General features: G+C 43.6%; 1 protein-coding gene across 1 annotated transcript in view; it reads right to left on the bottom strand.

The window, feature by feature from the left end:
* The window catches only part of CD109 (CD109 molecule), a 94,104-nt gene extending 80,881 nt beyond the window's left edge, over window positions 1–13,223 (bottom strand). The window contains exons 1-2 of the mRNA XM_080934143.1: window positions 13,070–13,223; window positions 11,900–12,072 (exon numbers count right to left, since the gene is read on the bottom strand). Of these exons, the coding sequence (XP_080790269.1) occupies window positions 11,900–12,072; window positions 13,070–13,140 (244 nt within the window). The 5' untranslated portion in view covers window positions 13,141–13,223. The remainder of the gene's footprint in view (window positions 1–11,899; window positions 12,073–13,069) is intronic.
* Between the last annotated feature and the right edge of the window lie 9,869 nt (window positions 13,224–23,092).

Raw genomic sequence — 23,092 nt, 5'->3', positions numbered from 1 at the left:
CTAAAGAAATAGAAGCAGTCATCAAAAGCCTTCCAAACAAAAAACAAAAAAAAAAAAAAAAAAAAAAAAAAAAAAAAAACAGGAATCTTATGGGCTTCGTGCAGAATTCTATCAGACCTTTATAGACGACCTAATACCAATACTCTCCAAACTATTCCACAAAATAAAAACGGGAATACTACCCAGTTCATTTTGTGAAGCTACAATTACATTCATTCCTAAACCACACAAAGACCTTACAAAGAAAAAGAACTTTAGACCAATTTCCCTCATGAACATTGATACAAAAATACTCAATAGAATTCTTGCAAACCCAATCCAAGAACACATCAAAACCACCAGTGAGAAACAATCACCTCTTCATGCTGAGCTACTAAACTTCGGCGTGGCTTGTTCCCAGCTATAGATAATTGGGAAATCCTGGAAACAAGCAAGATTAACTAGCAAAGCACACCCCAGCGTAATGGAGCACATCAAAATCCCAGTACTCAGAGGGCTGAGGCAGGAGGATCACAAGTTGGAGACCAACCTGAGCTCAAAGACAACAAATATGAAAACAATCTCAAACAAGTATACAGGGATGAGAAAAGAAAAAAACCTCCAGCAGACTTCTGGAGCTAGGCTCTCCCACATAGCAGGCACCAGACACATGTGACACCTGTAAAATGTACCTGATTCCTTAGACATGGGACAAAATACAGAATAAACTATTCAGCAATGGTCTTTATAAGAATTTTATGTAGTCATTGTATCTGTAATTACAAATAAATCATTAAATAATGTTATAAATAAAAGCTCAAATAAAGTGTACTATCAAAATTAATTTATATATTTTATTTGACTCTTTTGTAATACAGTCCCTGGAGAATGTTCTATTATTTACATTACTGAATTATATTTCTGTTCTACAATGGTGTCCTGGAGGGTAGAGCCCTGACATTTTTATTTAGAAACAATAAAACAGCCAACAGACCTGACAGAATTTCTTTCTTTTTTTTCCTTTTCATTTTTATGAATCAAAGCAGCACTCCAACTATCTTCACAAGTCAGAAATCGTGGAAATCGTCTGCCTCCGAGTTTCTTCTTTGCACCAAGTCTAACAGCTGTGATACCACGGGCCTCGCCGTTTCAGTTCCGTGCAATGTACAAGTTTCCGTTCTAAGTAGGAACTTCGCGGATAGAGGCATTCTGAGCGAATGTTCCGATAATCCTTTCATCTTTACAGATGGAATCTGGAGCCCTGGATCACCCAAGACTCTCAACAGGCAGCCTGACTCCTAGATCCTAGCATCAGACCAGCTGTGGATGGTCTCAGTATCCTCTCCTGCAGTGCTGGCTACTGTCATCTGGCTGATCGGTTTGCGAATGTCCCCAATTCCTTAATCACAGAAGTTTTAAATATCATCTTGGATTCCTTGCTTTCCTCATCTGTGTGGCTCCTGGTACCTAAACAGGCCATTCCCGGGAGGGGGCCACCCTCTGCGAGTCCGATCTCTAGCTAACCGGAGGATCAGACGACTGGGACACACCCCTAGAGTTTAGATGAAAGAGACTTTCTCCTGCAGTGGATGTGGGAGCTATAAGACAGCAGTCACCACAAAGTCCCACACCAAAATCAAGTTTTAAAAACTGAAGTGCCGGAAGCCGTACCCCAGCAAAGCAGCCGGTTCCTGAGACGTGTCTAGTTTTACATCGCTTCGGGAATAAGTCTTCCGGGGAATGGCAGAAATGGTGCACTTCCTTTCTACCCTGGTCTCACACACAGGCTGCCTCCCACGGACATCAGATTTACAAAGACTGAGGAGGGGTAGAAATGTGAGCACGGATCGCTACCCACGTGACATCAGGGGAGGAGAAAGAGGGAAAAATCCGTTGGGACTCGCAATGAGTGAATCTCTTCCACCCGCTAACCAAAGCATGCTGGCCATTCGGAACAGGCTCACTAGAAGTCTCATTTCACAGTGGCATTCGATTTTTTTTTTTTTTTTTTTTTTTTGTTTTTTGTTTTATTTTGTTTTGTTTTGGATGTAGCTTTTAGTCGGCCCAGACCTTTGAAGGGTTTCTCGGGAGATCAAAGCTGGACGAGTTTCACGCCTGGGTCCCACTACAGACCTATGATGACATCTGTCACACAACCAGGAAAGAAACAGAGCCCGGAGGCAGTCCAGAAGCAGAGATGCCCTAGCCTCCCTAGCTCCTGCCGGATCCTGCATCTCAGATGGTGTGCAGAGGGAACAGTTGAGGTCTGTCACTCACCTCATGAGCCTTCATTAAAAGGCCATTATTTATGCTGCTGTCATCTATGTAAATTAAAAATATATCTTGGAATTTCCTAGGCGCTTACTAAGTCCTAGTACAGGACTTATTTGAAAGTCTAAAGACTTTACAATAATTTGGGTCACCAAACCATAAAAGTGGGGGGGTTGGGGTAGGAGGCAGCACAGAAGAGAGATGATGACCCTGCTCTACTGCTCACTAGGGTGAGCGGGAAGCTGAGAGTATTTGCAAACCTTCGGGAACATTTTTTTGGTTTTGGTTTTGACCAGGTTGCACTCAGTCCTGGGAAATGGCTCACACTCGGTCACTAAGGAAGCACTCCATTATGTAAAGTTGTTTCAGACAACTGTTACCTCTGATCACTTTCCCAGGAGACAAGAGAGAATCCATCTCAGAACCTTCTAGACTGCTGCCCCTGCCCCTCAGCAGGCAACAACTCAAAAGTAGCCTTGTTTGTAGACTTCACACTTGGCACCGGAGGAAAAACTGGCCATTTGATTTACAAATAGAGCGGAGGCTATTTTTAAGTTATGTAATGAGCACACAGGAGAACAGACCTTTCTTCAAGTTTTATAACACACATCTCCTGCCTCACCTGACATCTGTCCTCACCAAGTAGCTCTGGTGAATCAGTGGCCAGAAATACTAGTGTGTATTTGAAAATCAAACTAGGTCCAAAAATCTCTCTATAAAAAAAATTTTTTAAAGATTTTTTCCACTATGTATCTGCCCAACTTAATATTTGATGTTTAATATCTTTGGCAGCACTTTGTTATGCATTCATGTGCAAAAATAAACTTACATTCATCCCTACTGTTAAATTTCTTACCTCTTTACCAGTTTATTAAATATCCTCTCATTATGCAGAAAATTATTTTATCTCCAGATGAATTACAAAAAGATGACCATTTTCTGCCTCTTTTAAACCCTCCTTTGGAGTCTTTACGCTCCTATTTTCTCCTGCTTCCTCTTGCTTATAAATATTTCAATAACTGTGAAATTCATAATGTTTCATTCCATGTATATGGATGGCTCAGTGAGAGAAGGTCAAACAGAAACCCACTAAAGTAAGAGAACTTTAAACTAAGGTTCAATACAAATGGAAAAGCAAGCGTCGGGCAGGGTTCTTTACTTACAAACATGCAGAGTGCATATTACACCAGGCAGGCTGTCCACAGCCTGCAGACCAAACTTGGCCCACGCCTTTTTTGTAGTTCATGAGCTAAAAATAGTTTTTCGTTTTCAAACAGTAGGGTCAGGGAGAACAATCTTCCACAGACCTTTGTATCGCTCACCCATTTATCTACAGCTGCTTTAAAGCTATCAGGTAGCATTCGGTCATAGCAATAAAGACAGAAGTCTTTGGTAAAGCCTACATTCACCCTTCTCCGGGAAAGGCTGCCATCTCCCTGAGGTTGGGTGCACTGTGGGGAGACTCCCTCCTCCTTCCTTAAGAAACAAGGTTGAATGTCCATGAAAGCTAACAACAGAGAGAGGACATGTTTGTGCTCAGAAGGTGGAAGCCTCCACATCTGCTGCTGGAAAATGCCAAGAGAATGCCATCTGTGAAATATTACTGTCAGGTGTTGTGATCAATGCTCTAAAGCAATGTATTTACCAAAAAAAACAGAGTGAAATTAAATTCAGTAATATCTTACTTAAGCCAGTGTGTTCCAAATACTATCAGCAATTATATGTATTTAACGTTACGGGTTTAATTCTTTTTCAGTAACAATATTCAAAATCCAGCATGTACTTTATAGCTCATCTCAAGCCATACAAGCCCCATTCCACATACTCAAAAACTACTTGTGAGGTTGGGTATGGTGTGCGTGTCTTTAATCCCAATACTCAGGAGGTAGAAATATGTAAGTCTCTGTGAATTTGAGGCCAAACATGGTCTATACAGCAAGCTCTAGGCCATCTAGGGCTGCAGAGTAAAACCCTGTCTAAATAATATCATTATTATTTTTTATTTTATTTTTTAAAAATCACTGCACATAACTAATGGCTCCCACATTAGATGGTAAAGTGCCAAAACAATATCTTCTGTAGCCCTCACAACAGTGACACTCAATAGCTACTATTGCTGGGTGATTCAAGAGAGTTCAATTTCAATGTGGGTGGCTATACAACTCCCATTTTGACCCACTGTGCCTCCTGATAGGATGGCATGGACCCAGAGAATATTCCCAAAACCGTCCTTACAACATAATCACATAAAGTTTGGCACACAGTAAATATTTAAAATACTGACTCTAATAAATACCTTCTCTATATTCCTTAAGAGATTTAACATATATTTCAACACAGTAATGCTAACCTACATGTTTATAGACGTACCTCTCTACTCTGCCTGCTACAAGGAAGCTACGGAGTATTCTTAGAAGACATTCCTCTCCGTTTACTCGAACTTCTCCACCTCTCAGTCTGGTTTGTAGATTTTAATTCATGAATCATTTCCTCAAACTAAAAGTCCCACAGACCTGCCTACCAAGTACCCATTGCTATTCCCTAGAGCTATGTCACCCAGGGCTGGCAGGGAAACTAAGGCGATGGGTGGCCATTGGTAGTGACAAACACCATGTGTTTCCTCTCATACAAAGAATCAGGGTGGGTACACACACACACACACACACACACAGAGAGAGAGAGAGAGAGAGAGAGTCACTGCAACCCTCTACCTCAAGATCTGTCATCTGTCACTACACGTTTTATATGATTGTTCTCTTTGTCACATGTGGTTGGGTCCCAGGGACCGAACTAAGGATTTCAGGTTTTGCAGCAAGTGCCTTTCCTAGCTCACCCCTCTAACTGCAACCTCTTATAGCTTTAATGGGCAATACATCATGGAACATTAGTCACTGCACTAAGGAACAAGGAACAGCACCCTAGAGCTGCTTCTTCCTCTCATGTATCTATATGTAGTCCCCCCGCCCGTCACCTCTCTGTGCTCTTTTGGGGAGGGTAGAATTTAGTTTGGTTGGTTGGTTCTTGAGAGCGTTTTGGTTTGGTTTGGTTTGGTTTTTGGTTTTTGTCTCTCTTTTTGGTTTGCTTTTTTGTTTTTGTTTTAGAGAAAGAGAGATTGTGTGTGTGTGTGTGTGTGTGTGTGTGTGTGTGTGTGTGTGTGTGTGTATTTCTGTGTAGTCCTGGCTGTCCTAAGACTCACTCTGTAGATCAGGCTGGCCTCAAACCCCAAGATCTACCTGCTTCTGCTTCTGGAGTGGTGCTGGGCTTAACTACCACGCCCACCACTGCCCAGGGAATTTGATTGCTTGAAACAAGGTAACCCATTGAAACTCTTGACACTGTAACCCATACAGGCCTCAAACTCCTGGCAAAGAGATTGAAGGTATGAGCCACCACACTCAGTGGGCTCTGTGCTTTTAGTTTCAAGTGTTGTTGTTCTGGGTCCTCCAATAGTATTCCTCCTCCTCCTCCTCCTCCTCCTCCTCCTCCTCCTCCTCCTCCTCCTCCTCCTCCTCCTCCTCCTCCTCCTCCTCCTCCTCCTCCTCTTCCTCCTCCTCCTCCTCCTCCTCCTCTTCCTCTTCCCCTTCAGTCATCCACGGAATGTTAAAGAAATGCCTTCGGGAACATGAAAGTTTTAGCACTTCAAAACTAACCTAACAAAATATAAAGGCTCAACAGTAACCCAGCCCCGCTTCTGCCAGGATCTGCTTTCTATTTCCACCACAGCCCTTCAGTGACTCATGAGGACAGTGACTCATTCAGCATGAGATGAACAACGAATGTTTAACTTGAAGTTTAAAAAATTAGCATGTTTACCCTCAACCTCATCCAATACCTGACTCACAACCAAACCCCTAAACATGTTGTGTCTCTGCTAAAAGTTAACACCAATGCTTTAAGGTTGGGAGATGCTTGAAAAGCAAGCAGAGATTCAGGAGGGGCCTTCTCTCAGAGCCTGTGAGTCAGCAAGCTTGCCAGGGCCTGCCTCACTCATCGGCTTGGTGCAGTAGAATTTGGGAGACGTTAACAAGGCAGTGTTCTCCTCTCATGGCGCTGAGAACCAACTGTGATGACGGTAACAGACTTAGGTACTTGGACCTTAGCCGAGTCCGAAGGGCGGCTGTGAATCTACACTTCAGAAATGCAACTCTCGCCCTGAGAAAGTCAGGGACAGAACTTAGACCTCCACCACTTGCTCACGTCTTCCAGCAGGTCCAGCAGAAGCCACTCTGCCTGAGCTAACACAGGACACTGCACAGACCCAGGTGGCTTTAAGTCTCACTAGCCTTTTCTTTTTCTTCCATGTGAGAAGAATCAGCATTTGTAAGTATACATTAGGTCTTAGACATAGCTTGGGCATACGTTGTGAGAGTCGTCTAGAGGATAGAGGGAAGAACATTGCACTAGTTAGAGAAGGAGGAGCTATTTCCAGCTTTGCCAACAACAAGCAGTTTGACTTTGGGCAGGGCCCAAGACACCAGGCCTCTCCTCAGCCACAAATTAGGTAATTCAGTTGACTTAACTCTGATGTCCCCTTCTGGGTCCAAAACTCTACAGTGACCATAATTAAGTTCAGAGAAAAGGTGGCATTCTGTCTTACAATTCTTTAGTTATTGTTATTGTCTGTTTTGTTTTGTTTAGGGACAGAGTCTTGTTATGTAACCCAGGCTGGCTGCAGACTTCATCTTTCTGTTTCAGCCTTTTTTCTTTAAGGTGTATTTGTTTATTTTATATATGTGAGTACACTGTAGTCCTCTTCTGTTGCTCTCCTCAGACACACCAGAAGAGGGCATCAGATCTCATTACAGATGGTTGTGAGCCAGCATGTGGTTGCTGGAAGTTGAACTCAGGACCTCTGGAAGAGCAGTCAGTGAATGCTCTTACCGGCTGAGCCATCTCTCCATCCCTGTTTCAGCCTTTTAAGTACTGAGATTATAGGTGTGTATTACCAGGCCTAACTCAACCCTCAGTTCTTTAGATTCACATAAGGTCTCTTAAGATGTAAGTCTACTTAACTGCAAGAACATCAGAAGATGCTTGAGAGCAGTGTCTGTCAACCTGTGGGTCTCAACCCCTTTGGAGGGCAAATCACCCTTTAACACGAGTCCCTAAGATCATCAGAAAACACATATTCACATCGCAATTCGTAACAGTAGCAAAAAACACAGTTATGAAGTAGCAAAGGGAATAGTCTTATGGCTGGGGGTCACTACATGAAGAACCGTACTGAAAGATTGAAGCATCAGGAAGGTTGAGAACAGCGGCTCTGGAGAAAGATAAGTACAGCATAGCTCCAGTCTCTGCAACCCAGACAGAACTAACCTCGGGTGCTGGCCTCTCCATGCACCAGCTGACTTATTTGTCAGGGAAACTGGCTATTCCTCTTATTTCTGAGTACCTATTTCATCCATGGGTAGAAAGCAAACAGTGTCCTCAGTATCACAAGCAAACAGCACTTAATGTACTAAATGCCTTCCCACTGCCTCTTAATGGCATATGTGCCTTTTTTATTATTTCAGCTTTAGGGTCATCTCAATAGGAGATTAAAAATCACCTTGGACATGAGTTATTGGTAATCTCCTCTAATAACAGTAGCTAATACTTTCTCAAACAGTTCCTGCTAAGTGCTTTGAATATTTCTTCTTAGCCTGGCAGTTGTGGTGCGTGTCTTTAATCCTAGCGCTCGGAAGGCAGAGCTATGCAGATATCTTAGTTTGAAGCCGGCCTAGTCTACAGAGCAAGTTCCAGGACAGCAAGAGCTACACAGAGAAACTCTGCCTCATATGGATGGATGGATGGATAGATGGATGGATAGATGGATGGATGGACGGACGGACGGACGGACGGACAGACGGATGGATGGATGGATTCTTCATTAAATCCCATAAATATATAATCACATAAAGTCAGAAACCATTATTTATCAGATGATGAAACGAAAGCCTGCAGTAGCATTCATGTCCCACAATCAAAGAAGACACTAGATGGAATGGCCAGCACCTGATGTGGTCCTTTACCCGGAGTGTCCACCCCTACAAACATCTATCCCACACAATGGCAAAGGCGTGTGAATGAAGAGCCTACAGCATTTAGAAGTAATTCCCATGTAACTACAGGTTTAGACTGAGTTCTTTGTGCAGAATTGCCTGTACAAACCTGCCCTGGGATCCTCCTACACACCACACTAATTAATGTTCTTTCACAAAATCTGTGGGACAGAGCTTGATCTACACAGATTAAAGGTACATTTGACAGCACTGTCTCCACCAAAGGGACCATCCTAACACAGCTGGGTGATATTGGTTTTCAGCTAATACCTCAAATATTTAAGTTTCCCCTTCCTTACAATGATGGAAAATAAAAAGTCTTCAGTCCTCAGAAAGAGAAAATGATTAGAAAAGAGATTTTTAATTTTTAAAAAATGTATTTGTGTGTGTGTGTGTGTGTGTGTGTGTGTGTGTGTGTGTGCACTGCATGCATTCTTGTGCCCAGAGTCCAGAAGAGGGTATGGGATGCCCTAGAACTAGAAGTATATAGGTGGCGATGATCTGCCTGGTGTGAATGGTGCTAGGAACAGAACTCAGGTTCTCTGTAATAGCAGCAGGTGCAGCCACAGTGCCTTCTGAGAGTTAAGCACAAAACCAAAAACCAAGTTATCAGAGGACACAAATGTGGAGACTGTTTCATCTAGAACAGAGGCAGGAGAATGTCTGTGAGTTCAAGGCCAGCTTGCTCTTCATTTTGATCTCTGGGCCAGCCAGGTCTACATTTTGATTTCTAGGCCAGCCAATGATATATATAGTAAGGTCCTGTCTCAAAAAGACCGTATAAATAGAGACTCACCAGAGATGCTCAGGCAGGGTTTCCAAAAGTTTCTGTTGCCATCTTCGGTTAATAAGAATAGTGAAAGTATTTCTGATGCAAAGCAAACTAAAAATACACCCTTACACAGTAGCACAAAAGCCTGGCCAGGGATTTTTTTTCTAATCACTCAAAGGCATCTCCACTAGATCATAACTCTCTAGTAAAACCAATCTTTTCGTGAGGGAATTGATGAACTATTCAGACTGAAAATGAACATGTTTGAACATGTCTGATGGGAAATTGCAAAACACAAACTCCATAAAGATTCGGGCCCTGCAGAAGTCTCATTTGTCAGCATACTGTCAGGACTGCAGAAGTCAGATAAAGCAAAGGATGTGAGAAGGAGGAGGCAGGAATGCCTTCATCCTCCAGTCCTAGCATTACAGGAAGCATCTGCTCAGAGAACAATTAACAGCCGCTCACTGTACATACAGTAAGATTCTCCTTTCAAAGCAGGAGAGAGCATCTGGCAATGTGAGCTTCAGTGGCTGATACATCAACAGAACCAAGAGACTTCCAGAATTTTCCTACTTCCCTTTTTAAAGAACCCTTCCAGTCCAGGGCAGGGGCTTCCATTATAACCTTGAACATATGGGGGAGTACCTCTCCAAAGTTAGAAACAAAATCTAATAATAACATTAAAACCAAGCCATAAGAATATGCATTTCTAATCCAGTGGCTGTTTATTAAAGAGGTAAAGAAATGCATGAGAAAGAGCATAATTCTAAAATAAGAGTGGGGGCTTAAGGGGATGGAGAGATGGCTCAGTGGTTAAGAGCACTGACTGCTCTTCCAGAGGTCCTGAGTTCAAATCCCAGCAACCACAGGGTGGCTCACAACAGTCTTCAAAGAGTCTGAGCCCCTCTTCTGGTCCCCTCAGTCACTGCATATATATAGCATTTATACAAACATGCAGGCAAATACTCGTGTCCATAAAATATAAATATAAATAAATCTAAAAACTAAAATAAGAATGTGTAAATGTCCAAGCAAAGCCCAAATACATGTCAAAATCATTCACATTCTTCTGGACCTGTACATTCCAGAAAAACTGCTATCAAGATCATAAGTTCTGATCGAATAAACAGTTTGCTTATGTGTTATTGCCTTTGATTTAATACTCACACTCCAGTGTTTCTTTAGTTACTATCATAAGCAAGGACGTGCTCATTTCCAGAAATGATAAGTCAAATAATTCAGGGTAAGGCCTGTTCCCCATGTATGAAAAGATATGCCTTTTTCCTTGTGGCTAGCCCTGCTAATATCAGCAGCTATTGTGTAACAGGGTCCTAGTAGGACTACATCCTAGCTCTTAACTTGATAACTACACAAGACGGACAGTTGCATCACCTGCGTTGTGCTGGTGATGAGGCTGATGCTCGGAACAGTTAGGGGACCTCCTGAGAATCACAGTAGTTCTAAAAGACAAAGTCATTGACAATCTCCGGGTCTACGGGAGATCCTATCTCAAAAATACGATGGATAGCTTCCAAGCAAACGGTTCATGACTTGTCCTCTTGTCTGCACACATTTGTGCACACACACACACACACACACACACACACACACACACAAAACAGCCCAGATGTTAAGAACCAATCTGTATTTCCTCCCCAGGGAAATAACCCCTCTCCCTGACTTTGCTCCCATAGTGAAAGCAGCCAACCAGAGCACATACAACCCGTTCCCGGCTTAACTTTCCCTATGCAGCCAGTCAGCTTCCTATAGAGAAAGAGTCACGGATATGCATGAACTTCTATCTCACTTGAGGGTATCTTTCTTTTTTCCTTCTACGCTAGTAAAGAACAAATTTTTTGCAAGAAATTATTGTGCGATCCCTAAATAAACAAACAGCTCAACGGTAGAGGGATTTACACCTCAGTTTCTGGTATAAGAACACATTTAGTTAACAGTGTTTGTATTGGAGAGCCGGGGCTTAGTTGTTTTTTTTTTTTTTTTTTTTTTTTTTTTCCTTTGCTTTACTTTGCTTTGCTTGTATTGACAGAGCTTAGCAAGCTGCATTCACTGATATATAAGTGTTTTTTGTGATCAGGAAAAAAGCAGAACATATACCCATTTTAATGGAAAAAAATCTGTTTGTGTATTAATAATCCCCAAGTTTAATTTTCCCTTAATCGTAGAAAGAAAGAAAAAAAAGATACTCCTAGGCCCAATATAACCCTGGGCCAAATTAGAGCCCAAACTTGAAACAAAAGACGTTAGTTCTCTGTAATTGGCTGACACTTTTCCACGTGACTCCCATCCTCCTTCCACACTCACATCACTTCTACGCTATTGGAGTTTGTTTGTTTCTTTGTTTAGATTTTGTTGTTGTTGTTCAATAAAACTGAATTATGTCCACCTTCTTTCCTTCCCACTGGCTTACTTAATAAAATCCAGGGCACCCAACAGCCGCAGTGTTCTGTGAGACGTGCGTCTGTCTCTGCCCATTCTCTGGGCGGACAGTCGCCAGCATTTCCCAGCCTCCTTGCCTTCTGTATAGGAGCACGGGTGGCAAGCACTGTTTTAGGCCACGCCCACAAACACCTCCCACGTAGGAAACTCCGGACGTTCTTCCCTCGCAGTCTGATGTGAAGCAGCCACACACGGAAGGAACCTGGTTCTTTGTCCTTTTGGTGGAACACCCAGGGACAATTTCAGACGCCACAGGTGTTAGAATCAAACAGACCATGTGGAAATCACTGCAAATTTGCTTGTGTTCCTAGGTTGTCGCCTAGCCCATTACCATATTCCAAGAATGGCTGTTAGACAGTACAGCTTATCTTACCTCTATTGAAGACTCCTTCGGCTTCCAGGACAGAACTCGATTTGTTGGGAGCTATCTTGAACACCTGAGCCTTTACAAGGACCTGCCGGGGGCTATTTTCCAGGAGATCCACCCCAATAGTCAAATTTGCGCCGGGCCTGATGATCCCTGGGGCTGTCACCAGAAAGCGGGCCCTAAAGAGTTGCCAAACAAAAGAAAAGTCTCTTTTTTGCACACACCCCCACGGTCCTCTGTCTCTGAAAAAGCGGGGTGTACACACTACAGTCATTACAGTGAACGTGGTGCCTTTGCTGTTTAGTAAGGCCATAAAATGCTACAAAAACTGTAATTCCTCAAGCAGTTCAAATGCACAGGAGTCAAAAGGGAAAATAAGGCATACAGAAGTCACTGCAAAATCCAAGTCTCCAAGCCTCATTAGAGATGACTTCATTTCCACGTTATTTTCTTAGGAAGCACGCGCAGGAGCGAGTGTGTGCACACGCATCCACACACACCTAGATTTATGATTCAGCCTGCTCAGATCTTCATAATTAGCTATGCACCCAAGGGAGAGCGGAGAAAAAAAAATGATCTAACTGATCCCATTCATTGAAATTACCACCTGGAAATAAATGCTACCAGTGCAATCTCCTTGCACACCTAGACTCGGACAACTCAAAACCGAAGTAGGACTGATCCGGGTCCCTCAGCCTGAGCTACAAATGAACACACACAAACCACAAACATACACACACACACACACACACACACACACACACACACACACACACACGTAAAAATAATGATTTTTTTTTTTTTTTTTTTTTTTTTTTTTTTTTTTTTTTTTGCTAAAACACACACACACACATAAAATGGAGCACTTTATACAGTCTTAATTCTTGTTAATCTGTCCACGGTCTCTGACATGGCATTCTCATCACACTCCGGTCACCTCAGTCACACTGACCGTGTCACAGAAACATCCAGTGGGGGGGGGGTGGAATCTCTAAAAAAGAGGCACAGTATTGAAGAGCAACAAGTTACGAGGCAAAAGGCAGTGCAGCGTGGACTACAGCTAGAACAACGTTCTTTGGCAAGTTGTAGCAGCAGAAGGACCCTCAAGAAAGCCCCCTGGTGGGTCCCGCACACCGTGCATCCCCTGCTCGGGCGCCCTCCATCCCACGCTCCTACCCGGGGGCGGCCAGCGCGACCGCGCACACGCAGAGAAGGTGGGCAGCGCTCAGGAGCCTCCGATGGCGCATCTCGGCGTCTGCCCGTAGGGTTTGCAGCCCGCCAAGTGCGCGCCCTGCGGGGTGTGGCTGGCCACCTCCTGCCCTGGCCTGTCCCGCTTCACACCAGGGTTTAGCAATCTGAAATGGGCGCGCCTAAAAGCAGAGGGATCTAAATTGAGACTTGATGGCTCCACCCATCCCCGCTGCATCACAATGGCGCTTCTGGCTTCTCCCTGGCTAACGTCGCGCGTCCCGCATCCCGGGGCTGGGAAAAGCGGTCTCTGCACGCGGTGGCCACAACCTGGCCCCACCTTCCCTGCTCCCCGGGGAGAACAGAGGGCGCCCACTTCCTCGGCCACCGGGAACCAGGGGTTTGTTTACTCTAGCGCTCTACCAGCGCTGCCCAGAGCGAAGCAACAGGCCCATCCTTGTGAGCCTCAATCCAATGGCAGCTATGTGAAGTGGAAAAAAATCAATCATTGTCCACCAGACCATGAGTCAGAAGTTTAGGAAAATGGCAAGCGTTCGCGTGCCTGTACACACACACACACACACACACACACACACACACACACACACACACACACACCGGTGGGTATATGTTAGTAGTTATTTACTGTATGTGTATGAAAATGGGGGAAAAAACTTTTCTTAAGATAAAAGTTGATGTATACTTAACTTCCTAAGAAAATGTTATGATTTCTCTAATTTTAAAAAGGGTGCCTACCCATGAGTGTGACCCCAGCATCTAGTTTTTATTTAAAGAGAGGGGGAGAGGGAGGGGAGGGAGAAAGGGAAGGGGGAACATTGCGGAGGGGGAGGATTCTGGCACAAGTCAACGTTAGGTGATGCCACTAAAGTTCAGAAGCAACTGCTTGGGGAAACGGTTGTATCCTTGTAATTATTGCTAAGCACATAGTCAGCCCAAAGTGCTCGTTAAAATCCTGAGTTTGTAACAATTTGTCGGAACATAGTTCAGGTCCTGAGAGAAGTGTGGCGTTGGGAATGAAGGTGGTGAGCATTTGTTGGTGCCCAGCACTACTGATCACTGCCTTTCTGAATCCAGGTTTTCTGAAGCTGCCTCCCTCACACCCTACTTGGCACCACCCCTGTCTTCAGATGACTGGGTTTCACCATGGCTACCCCATAAAAGCAGGAACTGCCAATGACTAGGAAAACAGGCACATTCAGTCCCTGACGACTTAAACCTTCTCATTCCCAAAGATGTGTTAGATAATGAAGGCCTGGTTTGGAACAGAATGCAACTAGAGACGCGTTGATTGTTTTAGCTGTCTGCTAAAATGGTGGGGGGAGGGGGGAGTGGCACCTGGACAGACTGTGGGTTTGGGAGCACAGGAATTGCTTTTCTCCCTTCCTGTCTCAGCCTTGTTCACCCTGCTGAAACGTCCCTTGTATCCTGTCCTAAGGGCAGGCTATTCTTAGTGGTCATCTTCCTGTGCAAACGGGACTTGGTTATGGTGACAAGTGTCTGGATGTGCCCTGGGCTGCAGATGGTTCTTGGCACATCTGCTACTGCTAGACTGTCTCCTCAGCTCCCTAGGACAGGGAGGAGCAGGTTTGAGTGTGGGCAATGAGCCAAGTTCTAAATCTGTTTGTCCCACTCCAGTGTGTGTGAGTGTCACGTCAAGATGTGGGTGTTGATTCAGCCGGGTAGAAACTGCCTCTCTTCTTTCTGTCCACAGACAGTAATTAGTCCAGAGTCTTCAGGTAGGGGCAATTAGGGACAGTCCGATGAGAAAAAAAGAAAAGGAAAAAAAAAATGTTGGAATCACTGGGTTACTTCTCAAGATTTGATTTCATAGTAATGGACAAGAAATGTAGTCAGAGACTCCAAGATATGAGAACATTGCATCCCAGGATTAATAGAAAAGGTTAAAATCAATGGGGCCATTTCAACTGTGTAATCTTTAGGTTGCTATAACCTTGTCACAATACCCTTCTGATAACAGACTCAGCCTGACAGATATGTAGGCATTAGCCCTACTACAAGGAAAAATAGACTCAAAAATAAAAAGGGAAGAAATAAAAGAGGAAAAAAGATTAGGGCTGTGAGGTGGACCTTTAGGCCCAGCACTGTGGAGGCAAAGGCAGGCGAATCTCTGAGTTCAAGGCCAGCCTGGTTTATATAGTCAGTTCCAGGACAACCAAAGTTACACACAGAGAAACCCCATTTCGAGGAAATAAATAAGTAAATAAATAAATTTAGAAAAAGTTTCAGAAATTCAAAACCTTGGTGATAGAAAGCTGAAAAGTACAAAAGTAAATAAAAGTCTCACAAAGCCCTAACTGCAACATGCAGAAGAGAAACCTCATCCCAAAGGCAAGCAACACGACCAGGCGGGAAAACCAGCCTTCCTAACTCAAGGAAAGACCACAGCCCTCAGACTCCTCTGAGCCAGTGGTAGAAAGGATTCCCGCTGTTGGGTCAGGAGGGCAAAGGAAATCGTCATGCCTTACTGTACACCGCAGAACTCTGAAAAGCATCCTTCCAGCGCAGTGATTAACACCTAGCTAGACATTCTGGAAAGGATGGACACAGGTCCTGCACCTACACCACGCTCTCCTACCACAGCACCAACACACATGGAAGACAGCCACCCAAGGAGAATGACTGGAGGAGGAGAGAAGCCATCCGCTTCACAGACTGCAGAGCACAAGCGGCTCCTGGTTCATAAAAGGGAAGACAAGACAGCTCTCAGAGACACTGGGCACTGTCCAATACAGACCAGAGTCCGGCGTGTAGAACCCAGTCTCACGCTTGAGGACCAGATCCAAGATGGCCAGTCCTGCACTTTCCCCACCTTCTCTCCTTTCTGCCCTCTGGCAATGTTCTCCCTTTGCTACATAGTTGTTTATTCTTTATCATCCATTTACATATGATGTGTCTGCATTGTTCATTGTTGGACAATCTTTTTATTCTCCTGTTTCTTCTTCATTGCTTCTCTCCCCCCCCCCCCCCGCTGTACTTTTAGCCACATTTTTTACTTTTTCTTTTTGTTATAAAAATCCCTCCCACCTCACGCCTGTAATCCCAGTGGCTGAGGCAGACAGATTTCTGAGGCCAGCCTGGTCTGCAGAGAGTTTCAGGGTAGTAAGAACTACAAAGAGGAAACCCTATATCAAAATAATAATTATAACAATAATCCCTCTCGCTTCTATTTTTTATTTCTCATATTTATTCAATTTTTCTTTCAGACTCCTGGGAAACTGGGGGGGGGCGGTCTTTTTGTTTTCCTCATTCTTTTTTCTCCCCTATCATATTATTCTTCTACATCCCTTTTTTTTGCCTCTCCTTTATTTAACTTCTTCTCTAGTTTCCCCCTTTCCCTGCATCCTTCCTTCATCATTCATTAACCATTTCCACATTTTCCCTAAATAATTTTTTAACTTTGTGGCACATTCTGTGTTAATTTTGCAATGTTTTATTCCATGAACATTGGTGGTGTGTTTGGTTTTAACTAGTGTAGTAGTTTGAATATGCTTGGCCCAGGGAATGACACTGTTTGGAGTTGTGGTCTTGTTGGAAGAAGTATGTCAGTGTGGGTGTGGGCTTTAAGACCCTGGGAGCCAGTCTTCCACTAGCAGCCTTCAGATGGAGATGTAGAACTGTCAGCTCTTCCAACATCATGCCTGCCTGGATGCTGTAATGCCCCCACCTTGATGATAATGGACTGAACCTCTGAACCTGTAAGCTAGCCCCAATTAAATATTGTTTTTATAAGAGTTGTCTTGGTCATGGTGTCTCTTCACCGAAATGAAACCCTAAGACAACCAATTTTAAGTATACTTCTGCACACTTGTATCTTAAACAGTTTGATTTGTTTTCTCCTTTCTGAGTTGTGCTAGGGATGGAACTGTCAAAAATAAGCTGTTTGCTAAGAATTTAGTTATAAATCCAGAAGAGAGCTCTGAGCCAACAGATGCTCAGATCGTAGTACAGAAACACAAGGAACATGAAAGAACACAGCAACATGACTCCTCCAACTGACCTCTGGCATACTAAACAGGGAGAAAAGCAGAAATCTTCCAACGTTGACTAGTATAAGAACGGGGTATAATGGTTTGCATGAAAATGCCCCTTGTAGTCTCAGCTACTTGAACAGGCCATTGGTAGTTTGGGGAGAGATGGTGAAGACCTGCAGGCGGAAGGATACCTCTAGGGCAGGCTTTGAGAGTTCACCTACTTCCACTTCACCCTCCGCTTCATGTTTGTGGTTGAGGATGTGATTTCTTAGCTTCCTGCTCCTGCAACCATGCCTGCCACTTGCTACCTTCCCTCCCCCCAACAGCCCCCACCCCCCTCCCCCGCCATGGCTTCTTGTCTATCTGGAACCATAAGCCAAAATAAACTCTTCCAAAGTCTCTTTGGCTGCAGTGTGTTTTCACAACAACAGAGAAGTAATTCATACTCAGGGTCATGGAGGCGGCTCAGCAGGTAATAGCACTTGCAGCCTGATGACCTGAGTTCGATTCCTGGGAGTTGGTAGAAGAAGAAGAAAACTGACTCCCTCGGGATGACCTCTGACCTCTACACACATGCCATGAGACCGGTGACTGTGTGTGCAGACGCCCACCATAAATAGAATTTTGTAAAACTTTTCAAAAAAAATAACTTCAAAGAGGCTATAAGCAAGCAAATGAGTCAAGCCAGCGAAGTGAGAGGAAACAGCAACACAGAAGAAAGCGTAAGATGGATAAAAAATTCAGCACCGGTAACAAAGACAGCCATAGATAAGGAACCCTCAGCAAGAACCATAAAGCCATAACAAATTAAAATGTTAGAAGTGAAGCACGGAATAAACCTAGTTCAAAACCTGGAAAAGCATGGCTGCTCTGGTTAATCTGCAGGACGACGGCACTGAGTCTGAAGTCACCTATGAGACGCACTTCTGCGCATGTCTGCGCATGTTCTGTGCAGTGTTCTGGAGAGGTCTACCTGAAAGGGGAAGACACCTAGGTGATCATGGCTCCATCCCATACACTGGGGTCCTAGAGTGAATGAAACAAGACAAAGAAGGAAGCCACTTGTAAAAATTAATCTTCATCAGAATCGCCATGGTAACATACCTCTAGATGTATCTGTGAGGTTGTTCCCAGAAATCTTTAACAGAGGAGGGAAGACCTATCCTAGGTATGGGCAGCATCATCCCATGGGCTGGGATCTGCTGAATAAAAGAGAAATCCAGGTGAGGATGGGTGCCAGAACCAGCTGCCTTGCCCCCTACCTTCAAAATCCCCAGTGAGGTGGATTTTATTCCTTCTTATACTATGGGATAAGATAAGCCCTTCCCTCCACCCTCCGGAACTGGTTTTCAAATAACTTTTATCACAGAAATAAGAAAAGCAACTTCTCTAGCCACTTGAGCACCAACATATCTCTCTCTCTCTCTCTCTCTCTCTCTCTCTCTCTCTCTCTCTCTCTCTCTCTCTTCTCTCTCTCTCTCTCTCTCTTCTTCCTGGCCATGGATGCTAAGTGAACCACAGTCATCCACGTTTACCCACCTCCACCGACCTTACACAAACAGGGGCAGTGGCACATACCAGTGACTGTAGGAGGGGAAGTAAATCAGGGGGCCATGGGGGTAGAAGGAGCACTGGAGGATGAGGAAGATGATAAGAAGGGCAGGGATGAAAGACATCTTGCTATAGTCCAAGCTGCCTCCAGCCTGCTCATCCTCCCCCCCCCATGCCTAACCCCCCCCCCCCAGAGCCTGGGACTTCAGGCAGGGAGCACACACCCAACGGAAACCATGGCTCTAAACAGACTTTTGAAAATAACTGCTTTGCCTGGCATCCATGGCACACAGCTTTGATCTCAGAAGGGCAGAGGCAGACATCTCTGTGAGTTTTTGGCCAGGCTGGTCTACAGTTCTAGGCCAGTGGTTGCTACATACTAAGACCTCAGGGCAGAGGCGTGTGTGGGTAGAACCTAGTAGCACCTTGCAAACCTTATTTGGCTCTATATACAAACATAAAGGGAGAAGGGAGCCTTTTATTTGTGAAGCAATTAAATTTCTGTCTGCTGACAGGGTGTTAAATGATGTTTTAATTGTCTCAGATATGATTAATTTTAAAGGTCCTTCACCTTTCATAAAGGCATAATGAAAATAACTCTAGACTTATTGGCCATTAAAAGATTTAAAATAGCTACGCAGTGGTGATGCATGCCTTTAATCTCAGCACCGAGGAGGCAGAGGCAGGAGAATCTCTGTGAGTTAGAGACCAGCCTGGCCTACAGCGCAAGTTCTGGGAGAGCCAAGTCCATATACAGAGAAAAACCTGTCCTAAAAAATATTTTTTTAAATAGCAAATTGTTAGGGAAGATACAGAGAAAATCAGATGGATGGATGGATAGATAGATAAATAGATAGATAGATAGATAGATGATAGATAGATAGGTAGGTAGGTAGGTAGATAGATAGATAGATAGATAGATAGATGATAGATAGATAGATAGATAGATGATAGATAGATAGATAGATGATAGATAGATAGATAGATGATAGATAGATAGATAGATAGATAGATAAATAGATGATAGATAGATAGATAGGTAGGTAGGTAGGTAGGTAGATAGATAGATGATAGATAGATAGATAGATAGATAGATGATAGATAGATGATAGATAGATAGGTAGGTAGGTAGGTAGGTAGGTAGGTAGGTAGATAGATAGATAGATAGATGATAGATAGATAGATAGATGATAGATAGGTAGGTAGGTAGGTAGGTAGATAGATAGATAGATAGATAGATAGATAGATAGATAGATAGATGATAGATAGATAGATAGATGATAGATAGATAGATAGATAGATAGATAGATAGATAGATAGATATCACTAGTAGAAACATTCAGTGGTAGAGCTGCTGTGGGACACTAGCTGTTCAGAGTGTCAGCATACCTATGATTCTGCTGAATTTACACCCAGAGGAACTGAGAAAACAGACTCACTCACCTGTTGGCACACCCGTGTTCTTAACAGTATTGCTCATAATCGCCGAAAGGTGGAAGCAGCCCAAGGATCAATTCATGGATAAATAAAATGTATTAAATACGATAGAATATCACGTAGCTTTCAAATGGAGGGAAACTTTGGCACATACTACACATGGGCTAATGTTACTCTCTATTAAATAAACAAGTCACGGGATGTCAGTATTGCATGTTTCTGAGAACATGAGCTTTCTAGAGCCGAGGTCACAGATATGAAGTAGGAAAGTGGTGGGCTATGGGGAGGAGGGAGGGAGAGCTTAATGAGTGGGGAAGGTGAGAGTGCTGCTGCTGGAGCATGACCGGCAGTCCGCACCATCATGTGAGCATGCGTGGAAGGGCTTACACACTCACTGTTATACTTAGCATCCCTTCCCACCATAGAAAATAAGTGCACAGTACCTGTGAGACAGTGCAGAGGGGACTGTGCAGCCCAGTGTTAATGTCTGAAGCTGGCTATGGGTACCGGAGGATTCACTTCATTCTCTAGTTCCTGTACGTTTGAATTTTTCAGTATTGATTTTTGTACTGAAACAACATTAACAGAAGGATGTTAAAAAGTCCAACTTAAAAAATGATCAGTACTCAGACAACGGCAAAACTGTCACCACAGAGGTCAAGACTGTAACCCAGATGGCCAAGCCTTAAGCAAGATTAAGGCTTCAATGAAGAGAGAACTACATGGTTAAAAAAATATTAAACAATCTAGAAATGCCAAGACAGAAACATCTGAGTTCAAATGGCTCCTTCCAGGGATAGAAAACTGTGAGAGAGGACTTCTGAATTTTGAGTTTTGCTTACTCTTTGAACTGCCTTGCAGAATTCCTTGTCTTTACTGTATGCACTAGGCTCTGTGAATATGTGATTTTTGAAAAAACACCAAATTTAATTTGTAATGTTTGTGTCTGTCAAAGGAAGCAGAGCCAAGACCCTGTCGACATGTTAAAACTAGGCTAGTGTCACCTAAGTGTCAGAATTGTCATATTAACATGAAAGTTGTGTGGATGGGAATCTTTTTAGAGGAAGGAAGGGAACCAGTGAGAAAAACAGACAGGAAAAAATATTAGGGGAAGAAAATGAGCAAGATACAGTGCTATACATGTATGAAAATGTCACATGAGAGTTATCGTTTTATATGTCAGCTTTAAAAGAAAAGATGTGTGTGTGGTATGGTATGCGTATGTGGAGGTCAGAGGTTAACTTTCAGGGGTCAGTTCTCTCCTTCCACCATGTGGGTCTCAGGGATTGAACTCAGGTCACTTAGATTGTTGTAGACACTGACACATCTCACTGTGGCCCCCCCACCCCCAATGGAAGGGGTGACACAGGGTCTCTATATATACTCTATGTAGCTGTGGCTATCCTGGAACTCACTGTGTAGACCAGGCTGGCCTTGAGCTCACAGAGATCTGTGAGCCCACGAGCCCCTGCCTCCTGAGTGCTGAGATTCACAGTATATGCCACCATGCCCATCCTCGATATATTTTAGCAAAAGAAAGCACTGTCACATCAGCCCAGTGTTTTTCTTTGCTCTCTTACACACATTCTAGCTGGATTTTTTTGTTTTGGATTGGTTTAGGTGTTTTTTCCATTTTTGTTTTTTTTTATTTATTTATTTTTTTTTTTATAGTTTTTAATCTTACATCTGGTTTTTTTGGGCAGATTGGTTTGGGGAGTTTTAGGGGTGGTTAGTTTGTTTGTCTGTTTGTTTTGTTTGTTTGTTTGTTTGTTTGTAACAAGGTCTCACTGTATAACCCTGGGTGGCTTGCAACTCACCACATATTTGAGGTCTCAGATTCACAGAGATCTGCCTGCCTTTATCTCCCAAGTTCTGTGATTAAAGGGATGTTTAATCCCAGCCTGTTGTTTGTGTAGTTTGAGACAAGATGCCTCAGTGTGACCTTAAAATCATCACACTAAGAAGTGTGTTACATCTACATTCCAGATTTTTGGTATACCTTACTTTGTTTTTGTTTGTTTGTTTCCTTTTTTAAAGGATTGTTTATTTATTGTATGTGAGTGCACTGTAGCTGTCTTCAGACACACCAAAAGAGGGCATCAGATTTCATTACAGATGGTTGTGAGCCACCATGTGGTTGCTGGGATTTGAACTCGGAACCTCTGGAAGAGCAGTCAGTGCTCTGAACCACTGAGCTATCCCCCCCAGCCCGGTATCCCTTACTTTTAGCCTCATTATTCATTCCTGACTTATGGACACCTCTGGAAGGACCACCAACTTGCCTTAGAAGTGAGTAGACTGGTTACTGGAAAACCAGCCATTTCCTCCATTTCTTGTCTGCTTCTTTTCCAGCAAGGCTGGGAACTAGAATAAACAAATATCTTGGCCATGTGGTGTAATTCAGGGTGAGATGTGGAAGGGAGACTCCAGGGAGAGGAGTCCATGTTAATTAGAAGAGACACCTTAAGGGAGCCTTAACCTTTGGCGCTCTCAGTCACATCACGGATGTCACACTAAACAACTAACTCGGAAGCCAAAAACCACCTAACAAGGAGGAATGAAAAGAAAGATGGAAAGTGCTTGCTGGATGCTGAGACTACCAAGCACCTCCTTCTACAGCTCTGCCCTGCTCCTAATGCCCACTTCCTCTTCTGTCCACTTCTACTGAATGGAACTCGTGGGCTGGAGAGATGGCTCAGTGGTTAAGAGCACTGACTGCTCTTCCAGAGGTCCTGAGTTCAATTCCCAACAACCTCATGGTGGCTCACAACCATCTGTAATGAGATCTGATGCCCTCTTCTGGTGTGTCTGAAGACAGTTACAGTGTACTTTTATAAATAAAAGTAAATAAATCTTCAAAGAAAAGAAAGGAACTCATGAGTCTGTCAGATATGGACCTCTGCCACCCAAGGCTCTTTTATAGGTAAACTGAGAGCCTACTGTGTCAAAATCCACTTGCCTTGAGAGGGAAAGGTAATCAATCTCTCCTACTCAATCGCTGTCCACAAAT

This window comes from Micromys minutus, assembly GCF_963924665.1.
Source record: "Micromys minutus genome assembly, chromosome: 21".
Lineage (NCBI taxonomy): Eukaryota > Metazoa > Chordata > Mammalia > Rodentia > Muridae > Micromys > Micromys minutus.
The sequence above is the reverse complement of the archived record's forward strand: the minus strand, read 5'-3'. Positions and strand labels throughout refer to the sequence as shown.